Genomic DNA, 20,427 nt, shown 5'->3' on the forward strand with positions numbered 1-20,427 from the left:
GAAATCTCTTCCTATCACTTGTTCCTATCAGTTATATGTATTTAGCCTATAATTCTTTGGTTTCTAGCTACCTTTCATAAGATTTAAGTCTTGGACTAATTGTAATTTTCCTTGACCCTCTTTAGAGAATTCAGTTTATATCACCGTGGGTGTAGTGGAGAGTCACACAGTGTCCTCCTGGATTTTCTCAGCAATACTTGACATTAAAAAAATAATTTTCTAAAGATGGAAGGAAATATAACCTTGCTTTCAGCTCCAGCTTCTCTCAGTTGCTACAGCCACAACTCAGATGTGCAATTTGCAACAGCGGGAAAGGAAGCCCCAAGGCTGAGCATAGGGACTCTATTCTGTTGTCCTAGAAAATTCTCACTTTGTACCTCACCTATGTTGTGATAAGTTTCTATTGGTGGATAGAGGTGTGACAATTAAGTTCGCGAACTGGTTGCAATGATGTTGCTATCCTTTTTGGCTATCAGAGGGATTATTCATTATGAATTTGTACCAACTGGACAAACAGTTAACCAAGTTTACTATTTGGAAGTGCTGAAAAGGCTGCGTGAAAAAGTTAGATGACCTGAACTTTTCGCCAACAATTCATGGTTCTTGCATCACGACAATGCACCAGTTCACACAGCACTGTCTGTGAGGGAGTTTTTAGCCATTAAACAAATAACTATATTGGCACACCCTCCCTACTCACCTGATCTGGCCCCCAATGACTTCATTCTCTATCCCAAGATAAAGGAAATATTGAAAGGAAAACATTTTGATGACATTCAGGACATCAAGGGTAATATGACAACAGCTCTGATGGCCATTCCAGAAAAAAAGTTCCAAAATTGCTTTGAAGGGTAGACTAGACACTGGCGTCAGTGCATAGCTTGCTAAGGGAATACTTCGAAAGTGACCATACTGATATTCAGCAATGAGGTATGCAGCATTTTTTCTAGGATGAGGTTGTGAACATAATTGTCCGACCTCATAGTAAATCAGTTTCCTCAGCATGGCCATGTTTGATATTTGATTACTTTCCTAGGTCAATGATTAAAAATTTGGGTTTTTTAAAAATGTTGTTTTTGTTTGACTGACTGAATTTTTAAAAGAGGCACCATGTTATTAATCAATTAGTTATTTACTATCCATTTATTGTGGACCTAGAACTGTGCTAGCTCCCATGGAGGCAAAGAAGTAGAGATAAAGAATAAGGTGTTGCTGTCAGGGAGCTTGACAATCTGTAAATGACAAAATAAAACCGATAAAAGTGAAAATTGAAGAATGAATATTTGCTTTAGGAGTTCAGAGAAGAGAAATAAAATATTCAAGAGAGTACTAAATGAAGAAAAAGAGATTTGATAAGGGACTTTGAAAGTGAGAGAGGGCAAGCCAAGGAACATGAAAAGTCCCAGGGCCAAAAATAAGGAGGAATGTTTATAAGACAGTGAGACTTGTCTAACTGGACATGTCTCCTTCCCAAGTACATATCACATATCTATCTACTTCTCTCCCTTTCCTTTACTGCCACACTCGTCCAGTTCACACTTAGCTCTCATCCAGACTATTACAATAGCTGTGATGGGTTCTTACCAGGCCCTATCTAGAAGTCATGGAGCTGACACAATAATCTTTTATTTCTGCATTTAAAATCAGATCATTGCAGCCCCCTGTTCAATTCCCTTCGAATGGTTTCCCAACGTGCTATGAATAAAACTCAAATTCCCTGCTATGGACTTCAAGGACCTAAACAATCTGGGCCACACTGCACTGCTTGGCCCTCTCCTCTAACACTATCCCTGGCTCACTATGCTCCAACTGCACTGCACATTTTGTACCTGAAATCAAGAAGGGAGAAAAATGAAGAACAGTAACATTTGTTTGGCACTATACAGCCACAGTCTGTGTTCTTCTTTCAATCTTTACCCAAATCCTGTCCAGATGGTATGATCCCTATTTTAAAGATAAAGACCCAGAATTCCAGAGAGCCTAAAAATCACAGATCATGTAATCGAGCTGTGATTCAAACGTGTATCTTCTGACCATCATTCTAAAGAGAAAGGACAATATTCATAATTAATGATATAGAAAACATGGTAAGAGACATGAGTGAAAGGTACTTTCAAATGTTAAAGCCTGGATTAATGAGGAAATGGTGGTGTCATGAAATCTATAACTGGAAAGACCTGGAAAGCAGTATAAAAAGGACGCCTCGCCCAGTTAATCTATCCTTAGAGGCTGTACCAGAATGGCAGCTACTACTCATGGCTGTGTAAAAACAGAGCTGTAAGATTTTGAATCAGTCAGTTCAGTTCTCCAATGCTTAGATTTTTTCTCTGAAAAAGAGGAGGAACACTTTGTGACTTGGGTTAGGCAAAGATTTCTGAGATTCAACACTAAAAACATGACCTGTAAAAGACAAAAATGATAATTGGATTCCATAAAATTTAAGAATTTCTGCTCTTCAAAAGACACTGTTAAGGGAATAAAAACACAAGCCACAGACTGGGAGAAAATATTTGCAAATTACATATTTGATAAAGGACTTGTATCTAGAATATATAAAGAACTTTTAAAACTCAACAGTAAGAAAATAAACAACTCCATTTTTTTAAATGGGCAAAAGATTCAAACAGAAATTTCACTAGAGAAGACATACAGATGGCCAAAAGCACATGAAAAGATGCTTCGTATCATTAGTAATTAGGGAAATGCAAAAATAAAACAACGTATCTACTAAAATAGCTAAAATTAAAGACTGATCATACCAAATGTTGCCCAAGATGTGGAGAGATTAGAATTCTCATATACAGGTGGTGGTAATGTAAAATGTCAAAACTGCTGGAAAATCATTTGGAAATTTCTTAAGATGTTAAATACACATCTACTATATCACCCTGCCATTTCACTCCTAAGTTTTTACCCAACACAAATGGAAGTTTATGTCTATACAGAGACTTGTACATGAATGTTCATAACAGCATTATTTGTATTAGCCACAAGCTGAGAAAAATGTCCATCAACAGATAAATGGATAAACAAATTGTGGTGTGTTTATATAAAGGAATACTCCTTGGCAATAAAAAAGAATCAACTTCTGATAAACACAACATGGATCTCAAAATAACTATGCTAAGTGAAAGAAGCCAAATAAAAAGAATACACACTTGAAAATTACATTTAAAAAAAAAAGTCTATCAATTGAAGCTTAATCTAAGTGACCGAAAAAAGATCAGTGGCTGGAGATGGGAAGGGGGTGTCAGGAAGGCGGGATTACCAAGGGCATAAAAAAACATTTTGGAGTAATGCTATGTACATTATCCTGAATGGGGTGATCATTCATGGGTGCACACATACTCAAAACTTATCAAATTGCACACTTTAAATACATGCAGTTAATTGTATGCCAGTTACTTCTCAACAAAGCTGCTTTAAAAAAGAAAAAAAGCAATAGCAATAAAGACAGTATGATATTGGCATAAGAATAGATTAGTGGAACAGAATAAAGAATCAGAAAAAAGAATCACATTTATATGGTCAATTGATTTTCAACAAAAATGCCCAAAAAATTCAATGGGAAAAGATCATCTTTTTAATAAATTGTGCTGAAATAACTATATATCACATAGAAAAAAATTACCCATAACATCCTACTGAAAAATTAATTCAAAGTGGATTATTGACCTTACATAAAATTTAAACCATAAAACTGCTAAATAAATAAATAAATGAATAAATAAATAAATAACTTGTTGACAATACCTGCCCCACTTCAAACACTATTGAAAAACTGCCCCTGCCCCACATTGGCTCCATAGTTTCAGCAGCAAACAGGAAACTGATATTTTACACACACACCCCCCTACACACATACACACTCTTAAGCAGAAGCAGGCAGGGACACTCTGCTACCACATCCTGAACAGTGTTGGGAGGGCCACCCGAGGAGCTGGTCTTCCATCCCCTGCCCAGCAAAAATAGATAGTGCTCTAACCCATCCTCCTGGGCACTGTCAGCTGGGCACAGCAGGGACCCAAGCCTCCACACCCAGTCAGCAAGTGGAATGAGGTGGGGAAAGGAGGCGGGTCTTTAATTTATTAACCATCTAATTCCATATTCTCATTTGCTCTCTCCTTCAGTTAAAAGATGTACAGGAAATGCCATAGTATGACCTCCAATGGGTCATACTCTTGACAGACCCATCCCCCTGAGTGTGGGAATAACTTGTGATCAGACTCTGCCCAACAGAATGTGGCAAGATGACAGGATATCACCCACTGATTATGTTATGTTATATGGCAAAGGTAAAGGTATTTTGCAATGTAATCAAGGTTTAATCAGTTACTTTTGAGTTAATCAAAGGGGAGATTATCCTGGTATCCTGGGTGGCCCTGATCTAATCGCTTTAAATTTTAGTGACAATATAAGTGTTCTAAAACTTAGATTTATTAGTGTTTGCATAACTGAAACATTTACCAAAACTCATAAAACTATATATTTTAATGGGTACATTTTATTATATTTAATTTTACTTCAATACCTTTTTTAAGTTACTACGAAGACACCCTCCTCTGCAACGGGATTCTAGCAGCAGGATTTAGACCCAATGAAAGGCTGGGAGGTAGAGCTTATTTTCCCAGAACTTGCACATCAGACTACTGAGATAGGTACTTATTTGTAATACACAAGGAGAAGACATGGAAAGTTTTATTCAAATGACACTTATTTCTTTGATTTAATGCATGGTCTAGGCATAACCTGAGTATTCCTGAGTTTTCCCCTACTTTGAAAAGTGGAATAAATAAGAAGATTTATTTCCTTAACCGTTTAAACTTTCCAGGTTCATTAGCTGTATTCAGTTGTCTGTGGCTTCTTTAGCTCCACAACACAGAGTGGAGTCCTTGTGTAGAGACCACATAGCCTGCCAAGCCTAAACTATTTACTGCCAGGCCCTGCACAGAAAATATTTGTCACCGTCTGCTTTAGGTAAAAGAGAACACACTCTCTCTACATCTTCTCTAAATAAGAATGAAACAAAGATAATGAAACTGGTAAAACATAGCTGGTAAGTATAAACTTTAGAAATCTAATAAACAATATTTGCAAAGTGTAGTTCAGCTCACATGCCACTATTTTATAACTTACATTTATGTAAAAGCATTAAAATTAGCAATCGTTATCTGAAATAACTCAATGGTATTTTTATTTTTGTCTCTCTGTGTACCTCAGGTTTTGTTGGATCATGAACCTAAATGCAACTGTTGTCTTTTTGGGAATAGCATACGTTCAGCACTCGGGGCCGTGGGCCCTGGTTTTACTTGTTCCTTTTATGTCTACACTTATGGCTCTGATAACTCTTCATATGATGCATTATAACCTGATTTATCAGCCTGAAAAATGTAAGTAAATCACACATTACGTTAATTTTTGGGTTTTTTTCTGGCTTTTTTGACACAGCTCCCTTCTCCTTGATTCCTTATAACTTCTCTTTCAACTCATAGAATTTGTAGATGCTGCTGGTTATTACACTCGGGAGCAACAGAGTCTGCAAGAATATCAATAATCTCTATCTTCTTTTAGTTTTCCCTTGTTAGAAAAAGTTTTAATAATGGAATATTTCACACATAAACAACAAGAGAAAAAAATCATATATGAAACCCATCTATCTATAGCTCTCAGCTTCAGCAATTAAGAACTTATCTCTACTCACTTTTTTCCATCCCCTCATGGTAATTTTGAAGCAAAAACTAAATATTATAGCATTTCATTTGTGTGTGTGTGTGTGTGTATTATGTTCATGTTATATGTTATATATATGTTTATATATATATACATATATATATATATATATATATATACACTTTAAAACACATAATCACAATGTCATTACCTCACACGCACACACAGAATTTCTTAACATCATCAAATACTTGGTCACTGTTAAAATCTAATTGTTTCCATTAAAAAAAATTGTGTTTTGTTTTGTTTTATGCTTTATTCAAATCAAATCCAAATAAGGCCCATATATTCCAAATGGGAGATGTATCTCTTAAATCATATATATTCCCCCTTCGTTTCTGTCTCTCTCTTTTCAATTTTTCATAGAGCATTTGCAATAGTCTGGATTTTGCTGATTACATCCACCTGGTGTGATCCAACAGATTTTTCTCTTTATTTCCTGTAAATCGTCTAACAGACCTAGGTACTTAATCAAATTCAGATTTTTTTGGCAGGGGGAATTCCTTCATAGATGATGGTATGTGCTTCAATCAAGAGACATAATGTCTGATTACTCTGTTTTTGCAGTGTCAGCACCCAAGGATGATTTTTGCCTAAATCCATGACTTTATTGGGAGCTGCAGGATGGTGATGTTCTATATTTCTTTCTCTCTTATTAGCTGAAATAATTCCTCAACAACTACTTAATTACACAGAGGTACAGATTATGTAAGAAAAAGAAATAAATGTCTAATTATTTCCCTGTTTTTAGATTTTGGATTTAATACGTTGAGCTTCATTATCTTCCAAAGATGACCTATTAGTTTTCTTTAACTATTATTATTAATTCATGGACATAAGAATTTCAACGTGTTTCTGTCCACTCCAATTACTGATGCTCACAGTGTTCTGTCTTTGGGCCGTGATGTCCGCTCCACTTTAGTGCCTGCGTTCTTCAGACAAGCCTCTATTGTCCTTTGTTGCTCCCTGGCTTTCGGCTATGATAAGATAGTGTACGGTCATCATTTCCCTCCCTGAACTTTGAACCATCTCTTTCTCCAAAAATTGTGTTTCCTTTTTGTATATAAAGGAATGTAGAGACTACAATCTTAGCACTAGGGATGCTCACTGCTCCTGAGTCTATCACGGTTGCTAGTCTTTCAGTGCACAAAGCTAGAAAATGTTCTTTTTCTTCTTTCTAAGATAACATACATTTTGGATTGTACTAATATCCTAATCAAAACCAGTGCTACAGGATTTTTACTTAACCTTATCAAACTCAGATCTTTTTCTACTTCTTCCCATGCCAAAAATCCCAGTTCTCAATGACAGCAGTAGATTTGCATATTTGTTTCATTTCAAAAGACACACTCAGTAATCTTAAACTAACACTACCACCAACAACATGACTGTTGGAAAGAGTGTTAAGATTCTTCTTGCATTTTTTTTTTTTTTAATGTCATAAACCCTGGGAATGTTCACTAAAATTATTATGGTTTAAAGTCACTTGGTATAGTTTCTCTCTGATTATACCACTAAATTTATGTGTATAATTAACTGCATTAGTTCCATTTTTCTTTATACTTCCAGGTATTTTAAAATTTACAATTTGTTTTAAATCATGTAAAATTTATGTCCAAAACAAGGTCTATATATTCCTATATCCCCTCCTATTCCATTAGCTGTCAATTTACCTATTTTTAAAAATTAACATTCATTTTTTAATTTACAAAAGTATTAAAATTTTATATGTGTGTATGTGTCCTTGTGTATGTATATGTATTTCCCCCTTCTTATATAAGCAGTAGCATATTATTCACAGTTTTCTCACTCGCTTTTTTCAATTTAATATAACCTAGTGCTTGCTTCATAACTGTTTACAAAAATATGCCCCATTCCTTTTTATAGCTGCATAGTACTCCACTGTATGGTGAACCATTGTTTATTTTACCAGTCCTATGTTGATGCACATTTGGGTTGTTTCTTTACTTTTGCTGTTAAGTAGGTTCTAATGAATAGCTTGGTGTAAACCTCTCTTTACACTGTCCCCCAGCATATCTTTAGGCTAGATCCTACAAGTTTGCTAAATCAAAAAGTAAATCCATAGATAATTTTGCTACATATTGCCAAATTCCCTTCTACAGTCATTGGAACATGTTGTATGTTTTTCCCCAAATTGTGTAAGAATGATTATTCTCACATAGTCTCTCCAACACAGTACATCGTCAAACTTTTGATTTTTGCCAATTTGAGGGTGGGAAATGATATCTCACTTAAGTATTAATTGACATTTCTCTTATTATGAGACAAGTTGAACATCTTTTCATTGCTGTAGAGTAATTTGAGTTTTGTTTTGTTGTTTTTTCAGTGAACTACCTGTTCATATATCTAGTCCATTTTTTTCTATGGGATTGTGGACATTTTCCTTCAATTTTTAGAGAACCTCTCTGTCATCCCTGAATAACAAAAAAGAAGAAAATGTAAAGTATAAACTTTTATTGAAAGATCACTAACATTTTTTGGAGTGTGTAATTATCAAATAATTCTGTTTTTTATGAATATATATATGTATCTATACACACATATATATAATTTTTTAGATTCATATTTTCTAAATAACTATTTAGCATCCATTCATCTGTTTCCCAATCTCCTATTTGAAAATATATTCATCTGAATAAATATGATTTTTAGGTTATATAGATCTATGTAATTAACTCTGTGTATTGTCAGCCCTATTATAGTAGTCCATATGTTACATTTTTTAACATATGATAAGGTAACCTTTCTTTGGACATTTACAAACAAAACAAGACAAGTTTACTAGCTGCAAGTAAAATTATAATAGAAAATGTTCTCTGGTGGTTTACTTTACATAATACTTCATAAAATGAATATTTTGGAGTTATTTTTGTTTTTGTTTTGTTCTGTTTCTATTTCCAAGTTATAAGATCACCCAACTTGATGAAGTAAAACTCTGTCTTCCCTCTAGCAAAGTATATAATCTTTATTTTGGCTCCTTCCTCTCTGATGACTAAATTGGAAATTCCTCCAAGCTGTAATTCAAAGCCATAGGTGACCTTAAAGAAATGATTTTTTATATGCTACCTTTTATTTTAAGGTAACTTTTCAAATGTGGACCATGCATTCCATTATGTTTAGCTGTCAAGCACGGCCTTCATTTGCATTTTTTCCCACTGCTATAATTTTGAGAACTGGCAGGTGACCAAAGAAGAAAAAAATGTGCATCTACCATCTAGAGTGCAATGTAGGCTTTTTTATTATAATTAAGTAGCATAGATATTCATGATTAGATCAAGGTCAGAGGAGCAGAGCATCAGAGCCAAGGACTTAAAGGTACAAAGAATGGAAAATTGCTTTCTAAAGTTTTTTTAAAAAAATAGTAATGGTGACAGTCTTTAAGTTTTGCAATAAAAAATTTTAAATAGCTCATCTGTTTTATTTAAAAATGTACACACCTGGTGTGCTTGCACATTTAAACTGGAGCTTGAAGTCTCAGTTGCATTTTCATTCCAGTTTTTTTTTTTTTTCCCAACTTCCCATTTATGCTCCTGGTGCAGAAAAAGCAATTTGAGAATTTTAATGACAATGGATTCTTTTAAAGGCTGAGTCAACATGACACCCCAAATTATTTGTATAGAAGGCACAAATTTTCTATTAAGTTTAAAGGACTAATCCGAGGAGGTGGCGTGATGTATAGGTGTAGATGTTTTCAACAAGATATCCCTCCTAACATTCAGTGATAACTCTGCGGTTTGATGGGACAGGGAGATCACTGTACTGTTCCTTTCCTGCCATCTCCTAGCTTCTTGGCTTCCTCTCAGCCCAGCTGATCAAGTTAGGTTTATTACTTCTCCTTTTCCCTCTGACTTACAACCCATCTAGCACACTGTCCACTCTTCTTCCATCACCTGGGCGAAGTTTTCTCCTCTTAATTGATGCAAAGCCCTAGGATTCATTCCAGAGACCCTGGCTCTTCTCTTCCCACCCTCTTTCCTTAAGTAACCTCTAGTTCTACAGTTTTTAATGCCAATTATACACCAAGCACTCGATTTCATACTGTGTTTCCCCGAAAATAAGACCTAGCTGGACAATCAGCTCTAATGCATCTTTTGGAGCAAAAATTAACATAAGGCCCAGTCTTATTTTACTATAAGACCGGATCTTATGTAATATAATATAATGTAATGTAATGTAATACAATATAATATAATACCGGGTCTTATATTAATTTTTGCTCCAAAAGACGCATTAGATTGTCTAGCTAGGTCTTATTTTCGGGGAAGCACAGTAGTGACCTTTCTTCTCACCTTTAAACTCAGATATCCAACTTACTATTCAACGTTTTGACTTGGTTATCTAATACTGGTCTCAAACTTAACCTGACCAAAACTCAACTCTTGATTCTTCTAGTTGCAAACTGACCCCTTTCTTGACTTTCCATATCAATGTAAGTCAACAATAACCAGTTATTTAAGGGAAACAAAAGTAGTCATCCCCAATCTTCTCATTTCTTCAACCCCTCCCTACATCAGAAAATCCTACTAATTGTTCAAAAACAAGTCCCATCCTATTCACTTCTCTTCATTGCTACTATGTACAAGTCACCACTACTTGCCTGTCCCCCAGCTTCCTCTCTTGTTTCCTAGAATCCATTATCTATACAGCTATCAGAGCTCAGAGAATATTTTTTAAATTATACAGCATATGATATCTCTACTCTGTACAAAACTTAATGGTCTCCCATAACACTGAGGACAAAACCCAAGTTCCTTCTTTTGGCCTGTGAAATCTGACCCCTGAACAACTCTTGAACCGCATCGCCTTCCAATCTTCTTCTCACTAACTGAGTTACTGTCCCATTGGCCTTTACTATTCCCGAATGTCTCCTAGCTCATTTCTACCTCATGACATGCCTGGCATATGCTTCCTCTGGATCTCTTTGCCTATTCAATCCTCAGTTCAAATTTCAACTTTTTAAGTCTCCTCTACACCAAACCCTACCATGGGCCTCTATTTTATCAGTCCATTTTGTTTTCATCGTTGAATTTGCCTAACAGTTTCTTGCTTGTTTAGTGTGACCCCCACCAGAAAGAAAACTCAGGGATTTGTAGGTCACGTTTATTGCCATATTCTCAAGAACTAGAAACATTTGTTTGGCATAAATTATGTGCACTCACAGTGCTAGCTAAAACTTTAGACCTCCTTCATGCTTATCCATTTCTTGTTCTTAACCATTTTGTTTTTGTTGCTTCATATCACCACATCAGATACAATTTTACTTGCTTAAATAAATTCATTTTTCAAAGTGTTTATTGGTTTGAAGCCAGTGATATTCAAAGCCTAATCCATGGAGCAGCTTTGGTCAATAAGCTGTTTATTACTGGTATGCAGTAAAATAAATACAGATGCTAAAAGAAAACATGTAAAAGTTCTTATGGAAAGTTATATTTTATATCCGTTGAATCTAATAATAAAAAAATCAGGAAATATTTTATATGTCCTTGTTTCTTATTTTATTCTTTTGGTATTTCATTTTTATTGTATTTCACAAATATATTGACCATGATAGTTGAGAAATTAAAAAAAAAAAAAAGACTTGTCTTTTAACCCTGCTAGTTTAAGAGCATTCATCTAACCTTCAGAAATAATATGATAGTGATATTTAACTGTTTAATAAAATTGCAGGTATCAATTTATCACGTATAAGGACAGATCCAAATTTATCCTGCAACAAACAGTGATTTGTTTATACAAAAAAAAAGAAAAAGAATAATGAGTTTAAAACATGTCATATTCAATAAAATCCCTGAATTTGAAACATAGACAGAAAATTGAGGGGAATATCTTTAGAAATAGTATTTCATCCTGGAAATAGCTATCAGTTAATAATAAAGCCTTTTTGAAAGCATAGAGTAAGCTGGATCAATGCCAGTAATAACCTATATAGCGATGTTTTGCAAGAGTTGAGCAGAGAACAGGTTGATGAGCAACAGAGACAAGATAATAAGGAAATGTCAGAAAGTTAAGCCTCCTAGCCCAGACCTGTTCAAATTTGGTCTCTAGGCTGTTCATCAAGACATTCTCAGTTCTCATCTTACTAAAACCTTAAGTAAACTAATTGAAATAGCTAGGAAAGTCTCATAATAGAGCTGTTCTTCCTGCAATAATAAGGAGATGTTCCTATTACTTCTTTCCTAAGAGACACAAACCTTGGTCACTCATAGGTGTTTCTGTCCCCTGGGCCTTCTCAGTCCCTGGGCCTTTTATTTGTGTCTGGAAATAGTGACTAAAAAGAGGCAATAGTTACTATAGATATGAGCCCATCTCCTGTCAGCAATTATCCCAACATACTTCCACTTGACCTCTACACACTTCACAGAGGCCAACAAAAAGCCACTGCTGTAATCATTCTTGGTCACTACCAATTTGGGCTGGATTTGATTCAGTGACTTAGAGGTGAAAGGCTCCATATCCAATTACTAGACCCCCAGCTTCCTCAATTAATCAAAGAATGACATAATAGGTCTCTTATAACACTTAAAGAAAAGACCAGATCAAATCAATATAATCACTCTGTAACCATAAAAAGAAACATTAATAAATATTCTTTATTTCAATATAAAATAAAAAATTCTGTGCCATTTAAATGAACTTGGTTAGAATGCATTTCATCTAGAATTTTACAGGAAACTTGAACATGATCAAATCATGACCAAACTATACTTTGAGTTTCTTTAGAGAAACTCAAAGATTTTCACATTTATTTTACCATTTATCCTGAAACTATGGTTTAGTGTCTACGTAATTTGCGGAAGGATTATCTGGTCAAAGGGGTTCTATAAAAAAATTGTAACAATCATGATGGCACAACTGAACTGTTAACAAAACAGGGGTCTCTTATCATCACTGTATCAGGGAGTTCTAATGGAATCAAAGAAAAGCTGGAATCTGAAAGATCATAAAATAAGCAACAATGACGTTGCAAATCATTAGCAGTAAGCGACTGCAAACATCTAAAGCAATAAAATGCTTCTGATGCTAAAGTGACAGCCACATAAACCGAGAGGAAACTACTGGAAAAGTCAAAAGCCAACGATTCCAATCTGAACTTTTAGTGACACTATCAACATGTATGAAGTTATTTGGAGAGTTCAAAGTTTACGTCTGAAATTCATGGATAAAGTCAAAGCAGAGAACACATTTCCCTTCATCCCCATGTCAAAATAAGAAACCACCCTCTACATGACAAGTAAAGTGAAGATTATTTATATAACATTTTATATTAAAAAACAGTACCAGTTCTTTGTGTCAAGGCTGTAAAGGAAAGTTCAGGTTGTCATATTCATTAATGAGTAAAAGTTAGAGACTTCTGAGAGATTCTATAATTTTTACTTTGGTGTTTTGTCTCCTTTCTTCCCTTTTTAACAGTTCCCCTTGATCTTACCTTTTTCATTTTTTCTATCAGCTGTCAGGCACCACCTTGGGCTGGTCACCAGGAGGCCAGAACTCTTGTCAGAGCTTGTTCCTTTGAATTTAACCCCTTGGGTGCTAAAACATTCTCAGTCACTTTACTGCCCTTCATTCTTATAATTGTCATCTTCCTGATTGACATCTTGGAAAACTGAAGAGCAATTCCTTTACTAATACATAATATTTCCAATTACTTGCAGGTTGCACCCTCCTCACAACTTTTGGAGTGTTTGTTAATGCACTGAAAACATGCTGTCTGCAATATTGCCATCTTCGTGGAGATGTAACAAGCTGGTTAGACCATGCCAGGGTAAAAAATGGTGGCAACTACAGTGAGCTCCAAGTGGAAGACACCAAATCTTCCTTGACCCTTCTCCCTCTTTTTGTTTTTCAGCTCCTTTACAGAATGTGCATTATGCAGGTAAGGAAGGGTAATTAATACTATCCCCCAACAAAAATAAAATAATTGCATCTTAACATTATAAGTAAATACTTATTTTCATCCCAACAAAAGCTCTTCCCAAACATTTCATCAGGCAGTTATTCTATAAATGCTTCTAATCATTACAGGCTCTAATTTCAAGAGCTAAGTTGGGTCAGGCAGAGGCAAACCTCAGGAGAATCTGGGTAGGCTGTTTCTCCTGTAGAACTATGAATGTCTGTCAGTAGGTGCAGATAATACTTTAGAATGCATAGTTATAAGGCATAAAAGCAGCCCATGAAAATATGAGATCGATGAGCAATTACCCAACCTCTCTATAGCCAAAGGTTTTGCCTTCCTTCTTCATTAAGCCTTTAAAAACTGGTACTAACATGTAGCTAAATTGATTGATTTGAGGATCACCTCCACGGTACTCTTGAGTATAAGTACTAATGAGCAAGTGACTCTCTCCCCACCCACTCTTAGTTCCTTGGTGAATCATTCCCTATGCTGTAGAGAAATCAGAGAAAAAACACCAAGTCCAAAGTATGCTTTATAAATATATATGACTTAAAAAAAATTTTTAATGTGATAATGCTCAAAGACTAACTTACTTATTAAGAAATATAATTTCTTCATATGTTCTTCATATATCAAATGATTATAAAAGTCTTTGAAGAAATTTGGTATTATCCTCGTTGCTACCCCCCAATTTAGAGTTTAGATGGCTAACGAGTAAGTTGTATTGATATATCATAGAACAAAAGAGCTGAAAAGAAACTTAGAGGTTAATTTACTCACTACTTAATTTGTTGAAGAGGAGATGAGGCTCAGAAAAATTAAGTGATTTTAGAGGGTATGGGTAGATCACACAGTTAACAGTAGTGAAAGGAAAAGCAGAATCTGCCTTCTGATTCTAGTAGAATGCTTGCTTCTCTAAACCTGGGGTCAGCAAATTACAGCCCACAGGCCAAACCTAGCCCACTGCCTTTTTTTGTATGTCCTGCAAAGTAAGAAGGTTTTTACATTTTTATATAGTTGAAAAAAATCAAAAGAAAAACTATTTTGTGGCTCATGAAAATTATACGAAGTTCAAAATTTGGTGTCCATAAAGTTTTATTGGCACACAGCCACTCTTACTTGTTTGTCATACTGTATCTACTTATACGTGAAAACAGAAGAACTGAGTAGTTACAATAGCATCCATACATGGAAATATTTTCTATCTGGTCCTTTACAGAAAAGTTTGCTGACCTTTGCTCTAAATAATGCAGGAAAGCTAGGCTGATTTAGCAGATTCAACCTTCCTCCTGACTCCACAATAATAGCTGGCACAAAAACATAAAAATATTACCCACAGATATAATTAATATCATAAAAACATCTTAGAATGAACAAATTAATAATGAGTACAAAATTACTAAGTGGTCCATAGCTAGCCTTGAATCTTCTATGCAAATAGCACGAATTACTGAGTCTTTGTCTTTATAATGCAGTGACATCTTATATTTCTTTTGACTGAGCCTTCTCTGAAAAATGTCATATATTTTTTAATTTGACATAAATTACAATAATTTCTGATAAACTGATTTTTATTCGTCTTACCATATCTAGATGCCCAATTTATTGCAAAGAACAAAAATTAATCCTTATCGATCACTTCTATATGTCCTAGCTTCCAAAAAATGACTTCACAGTATCTAATTTAATCTCTACAGTAAGTCTACATGGCTGAGATTATCATCCTAAAACTTAGTCTCAGAGATATTAAATGACTTGTACTTGCTGGCGATCACCCTGCTAATAATAGTATATGGCAGAGCAGCCATCCCAACTCAGGGCTGGCATCAATGCCCATACTTTGCAATTACCCACAATGCCTCTCTTGCAGCTGGATTAAAAAATCCTGATACAGACTACATAGATTCCAAAATTATATACACCTATGTTTGCCAGAAACTTTAAAGGAAATGGTTAGAAAGTACTTCTCAAGGGAGGCAAAGAAAACTTCCATTGGGATAGGCTGGAATTAAATTTTTGCCTCCAGATGAAATAATCACTGGTATAAAGGCAATCAAAGTACCAAGAATGAAATATCATAGAATTCCATATTTTAAATTTAATAGCCATTACTGACCTTCAGTTCCAAGACATACATTTAAAATATGTTGATATTAAGGCCAATGATGTTGCCATTTGACATTACTGGTCATTCAAAGGTGAAAATGAATCTCTATTGACAGCAATTATTTCTGAATACTCAGAGGCTTGTGTGAAATAAAAGTATTTAAAATTTTAAAAGGGGATGATTTCAGAACTTGAGGCAGAAGCAGAAATGATTTCAAGCTTTCAAGACACTGGAGCCTTTTCTTAGATTAGGCAATATATTAATATTGCTTCACTAAAGATTAATAGTACATTTGCCACATTATTAAGTTAACAGGTTTCTGTGTCTGTGATTCATGCCGATAATAACTTTATTCCTATTAACAATAATTCTCATTTGAAATCAGTAACAGAAACTTCCAAGTTGTGCTGGGAGCCTTTCAGTCTTATAGTAGTTCTGCTGCCAGCACTTTTTTGAAAAAACATTATTCATTCTCCTTTGACTGGGTGATACATGCTTAATTTTATTGAACTAGGGCAGAACTAGCTAATGTTCCCTTCACTAGCTCCATCTGTACCCAACCAAAACAATCCTAGTTTACAATGCCAAGAGTCAAATTAAAGATTGAAGATCAATTATTACCAAGACGTATTTTTTAGAGATAGGAAAAAACACCTCAGTGCAAATGTGGCTCATTCCTGGGTTTAAGCGGTTAACACAGCACTAGGCTCGCTTTACAATTGGTGGGCTCATCAACAGCTGTACTGACTTATGACTGCTTCTCCTATACCCTCTCAGATTGCACAATTGATGATACAGAAGGGGTTAGTGAAGGTTTCAAACAAGAAGTTATCCTCTGGATGTTTGAGCAAGGCTGCTCTTCCGGCATGGTGGGAAGGCAGGAATCCTAATGTGGTTAGTGCATGTACTGAAAGAAAAACTGGAGAGTTCATTTCTCAAAGGCAAGGCTCGGGTTGACTTTCTCTCTAAGACACTTAGGAGCTTGTGTGCCACTGGGAATTAAAGAAAAACTCTGTGCTGCTAATGATTATGATAAAGATGTGATTGTTTCCACAAAGTTCATAAACTAGAAAAGTGAGGAGAGGTCCCCTTTCCGGTGATGATGTGCTTTAGTTCTGATGTTATAACCTAACAAGAGGTTTGGAATGCATGAAGAGGCTCTAAGTTAGGCTTAGAGTATTAGGGTTATTTTAAAAATGAAGAAATTCTAACATAACATTGAAGGTTTGGGGTGGGGCAGAGGATTTTTTTTTTCCATTTTTTATCTGCTACTTTATTACACAAACCTTTTTCATATAGTTCTCTTTTTGGTCCTCTAGTGCGACGCAATTAATTAAAAGGAGAGTTTAGACACAAATATGTCTTCTCTCTTTTTTTCTCATGTTGTTTGGCTCATGTTATAAATGAGGCCAATCCAGGAAGCCCATAAAGATGGTCTCTAACAAATAATGTGTTTCCACCATGGGCCCCTCTTCTTCAGAAAAAATCTCATCACTAAACCAGATGCTTTTTAAAGGATGTATTCTAGCCTTAAACTTATTTTCATCAGGGAAAAACTGACATCCTTAATACTTTCCACTGGTTTTTACATCATTGTTCAAAAATAAGTTAAATGCAAAGCTTAAGTCATTTGATATTTTATGTGTCATCCTAAGCACAAAATCAGGGCCACTTTTCACAGGAAAATTAAGAAGATAGACTAGATGACAAAAGATTTCTCCATAAAGAATCAATAGTGTTGTCAGTAGGCTAAATAGAGCTCCTACTGCCCTTCGTCAGCTCACAATTGGACACTTGAAGACCCAGGGAACATCCAGCTCGTCTGTCACAGAATACATGCAATGGACAAGGCATCAGCGGCAGGACTCTTACACCAAAGTTAAACCCTTGTCTTAATGCATGGTTCCTGTTCCCCTCAAATACAGATTCCTTCAGGATATTATCTGCAGACAATGAATTCCAACCTGAATTTGGATGGGTTTCTTCTGCCCATTGCAGTAATGAATGTCATCAGCATCCTGCCACTGTTAATTCTAGCTCCTTGTATGGAATATTTCAGCACTTGCCTATTTCCCTCTAAGAGAGATAGACCATTTCTGTCAGCGTGCATTAGTAAGTACCAGTTACCATCTCAAGTGAATTGGTTGCAACTTTAAAAAAAGAAAAGGAAAAACCACTCTGCTAACATCTAAGCTAGCTATATGCTCTAAAAAAAAAGTCTGATTTTGACAAATTGGGAAGAAGGTGAATTTGAGAGTGATAACCTCCAGCTTCTCAAATCTCTATGCAGACATCAGTGTCCCATTTTCTTTCTATTCTTCAGAAGACACACCTGAGATAAAGACACGGTAAAACTTCCAGTATCATCAAATGGCCTATCCTCTTCAAGGAAGGTGGTCCTTACTCCTGAGTCAACACTGAGTATGTTCTTAAAAATTAACACAGGTAACAAACCTAAAACATAATGCCAGGCTATACTTGGGAGGCATTAACTTCTGAACCACTGGCAAAATTTATTTAAAATTATTACTGTGATTCACAGCTTCACTATAGTACTTCTTCAAATAGTAAGGTATATAGCAATAATTTTCAAACATGTTTTTCTAGCTTTGTTGAAATATAATTGACATTTAACATTATGTAATTTTAAGGTGTATAATGTGATGATTTGGTACACATATGTATTGTGAAATGTTTACTGCAATAAGGTTAACACATCCTTTACCTTACATAATTACCATTTTGTTGTTGTTGCTGCTGTTGTTGTTGTTAGGGTGAGGACAGTAAAGTTCTACTCTCACTTTTTAGAAAAAAATAGAACATCTTACTCAGAACACAAATAATAAACCATAAAAATAACTTTTCTCTGATTGACATGGGAGAGAAGGAGCTGAAATCCATTCTGATCACACTGTCCTCTACCAAGCGTGGCCCCTTGGGCACTGATGTGAAACAAGAGGACAGTGCTGGTACAATAAAACCAGGCTCACTCCACCAATCAGAGGTCTGGATCTCAGCCTATGCTCTACCACTGAGGTGCTGTTGGGAGACTTCGAAAAGCCACCTAATATTTGTTTTCTTCTAGTTCACTTGTTATTTTCATTGAGGGGCATACCTTAAAACAACTTTGGGTTCCTCCATTTTGTAAGACCTTTGGAATCACTAAGGATGACATCAGTGCCTGGAGCATAGTCCTGACATAGAAGGAAAGCTCTATAAATGTTAGCGAGTATTGAGTGAACCATCATTTGCAAGGGAAGGGTCTAATTGTTTGGTGGGCATCAACAGAAAGCAAAGGGAGTTTGAAATTCTTGTGGAATATCATGTAATGGTAACCTGATGTCTTATCATCTAGATGAGAAATGATTCCATTGAAATAGTCAGGGGCAAGCATTTCGAAGAGTCTCTTTCCTTCGTTAACCTATTCTTGTTGTTAATTCCTCCTTTTTAGAGATCTGTGGAGACCATGTAGTCTTCTGGTAACCCATTATTATATGTTTTGCTATTTATCTGTTTATAGAAGTTACATTTTAGTGTGTGTGCTTCCTGTCATTTACCAAAGCCACAATCACTCCAGATCACATCACAGGGAAGATTTGTTTTGGGGAAGAACTCAAATAGACTAAACTCACCCTAGTTTATTTTGTTATCTTCAGTTATAGAGGCCTTTGGTACATAATCTTTTTTGATTTATTTCTAAAGCCAGTAATCCCAACATTATTTATTGTAATACGTTTAGGCAAATGATAAATATTAATAGGTTTTTGAAAATTCTTAAATCTTAAAAAGTGCTTTTTTGTCTGCCAATGTGAAAATCCCAAAACCAGTACTTAGTGAATGTCCAGCATTATTTGAAAACTCAAGAGAAAAGACATTGTACATACCCTCAGTAAGCATATTATTAAAACAGAATGAATGCAGGATAAAAGGGGAGTAAATTTATATTGCAAAATGCCAAAAACTTTGCCAGTCTTGTACAGTAAGTACCATGATAATCCAGTCTGAGCTTCCAAATTACTTAATTACAAAAAATTCCTTAAATTGTACTACTTTAGGAAAATATGCTATACAACATGGCTGAAAGAACACCATTAGAAATTCTTCCAGAGAATATGAAATCTTCAATTCACTTTACATATAAGACCCTTTCTTTGGACAATTCTCCAATCTTGCATATTTGAAATGATGTCTATTCTTAAAGAAAGGTATGATTTTTTTTCTGAATAGAGGAAAGTTAGACAGCATTATTTAATGTATTGTTTGATGTTAATGAACTAAATATTCCCCTTTAATATTGGTAACAGACTTGTTGGGCAGCAAAAGGGAAAAACTACACTTGTTTTAAAAAACTGAGCTACGTTCTCTGAGTACACAATACTGAATTTAATTGTTTCTAACCCAGATTTCGTTCATTTGTTCATTTACATACTTGTTCATTTTATTTGCATAATATTTTGCTATGGGAATATAAAAAAGTATGATGATATGCATCTTCTTAACTAGATTTTGTTTAAGTTTCCCATATTCTGCTTAGGATTTTGGAAGATTACATTTTACCAGGACCTGTTAGCACAAACTTAGAGTACTTTTTGGTAATAATATACATAACTGAATTAGTCTAATACTAAAATTTCCTTTCACTTTGAACTCAAGTGCCTTGAAAATGTGAGTGATA

The 20,427-nt window shown here is 35.1% G+C and overlaps 1 protein-coding gene across 1 annotated transcript in view; it reads left to right on the plus strand.

Annotated features, from left to right (window-relative positions):
* The window catches only part of SLC15A5 (solute carrier family 15 member 5), a 69,884-nt gene that overhangs the window by 9,929 nt on the left and 39,528 nt on the right, over positions 1-20,427 (plus strand). The window contains 3 exon segments of the mRNA XM_019744690.2: positions 5,220-5,390; positions 13,404-13,624; positions 17,678-17,864. Coding sequence (XP_019600249.2) covers positions 5,220-5,390; positions 13,404-13,624; positions 17,678-17,864 — 579 coding nt within the window.

This window comes from Rhinolophus sinicus, linkage group LG02 (genome assembly GCF_036562045.2).
Source record: "Rhinolophus sinicus isolate RSC01 linkage group LG02, ASM3656204v1, whole genome shotgun sequence".
Classification (NCBI taxonomy): Eukaryota; Metazoa; Chordata; class Mammalia; order Chiroptera; family Rhinolophidae; genus Rhinolophus; species Rhinolophus sinicus.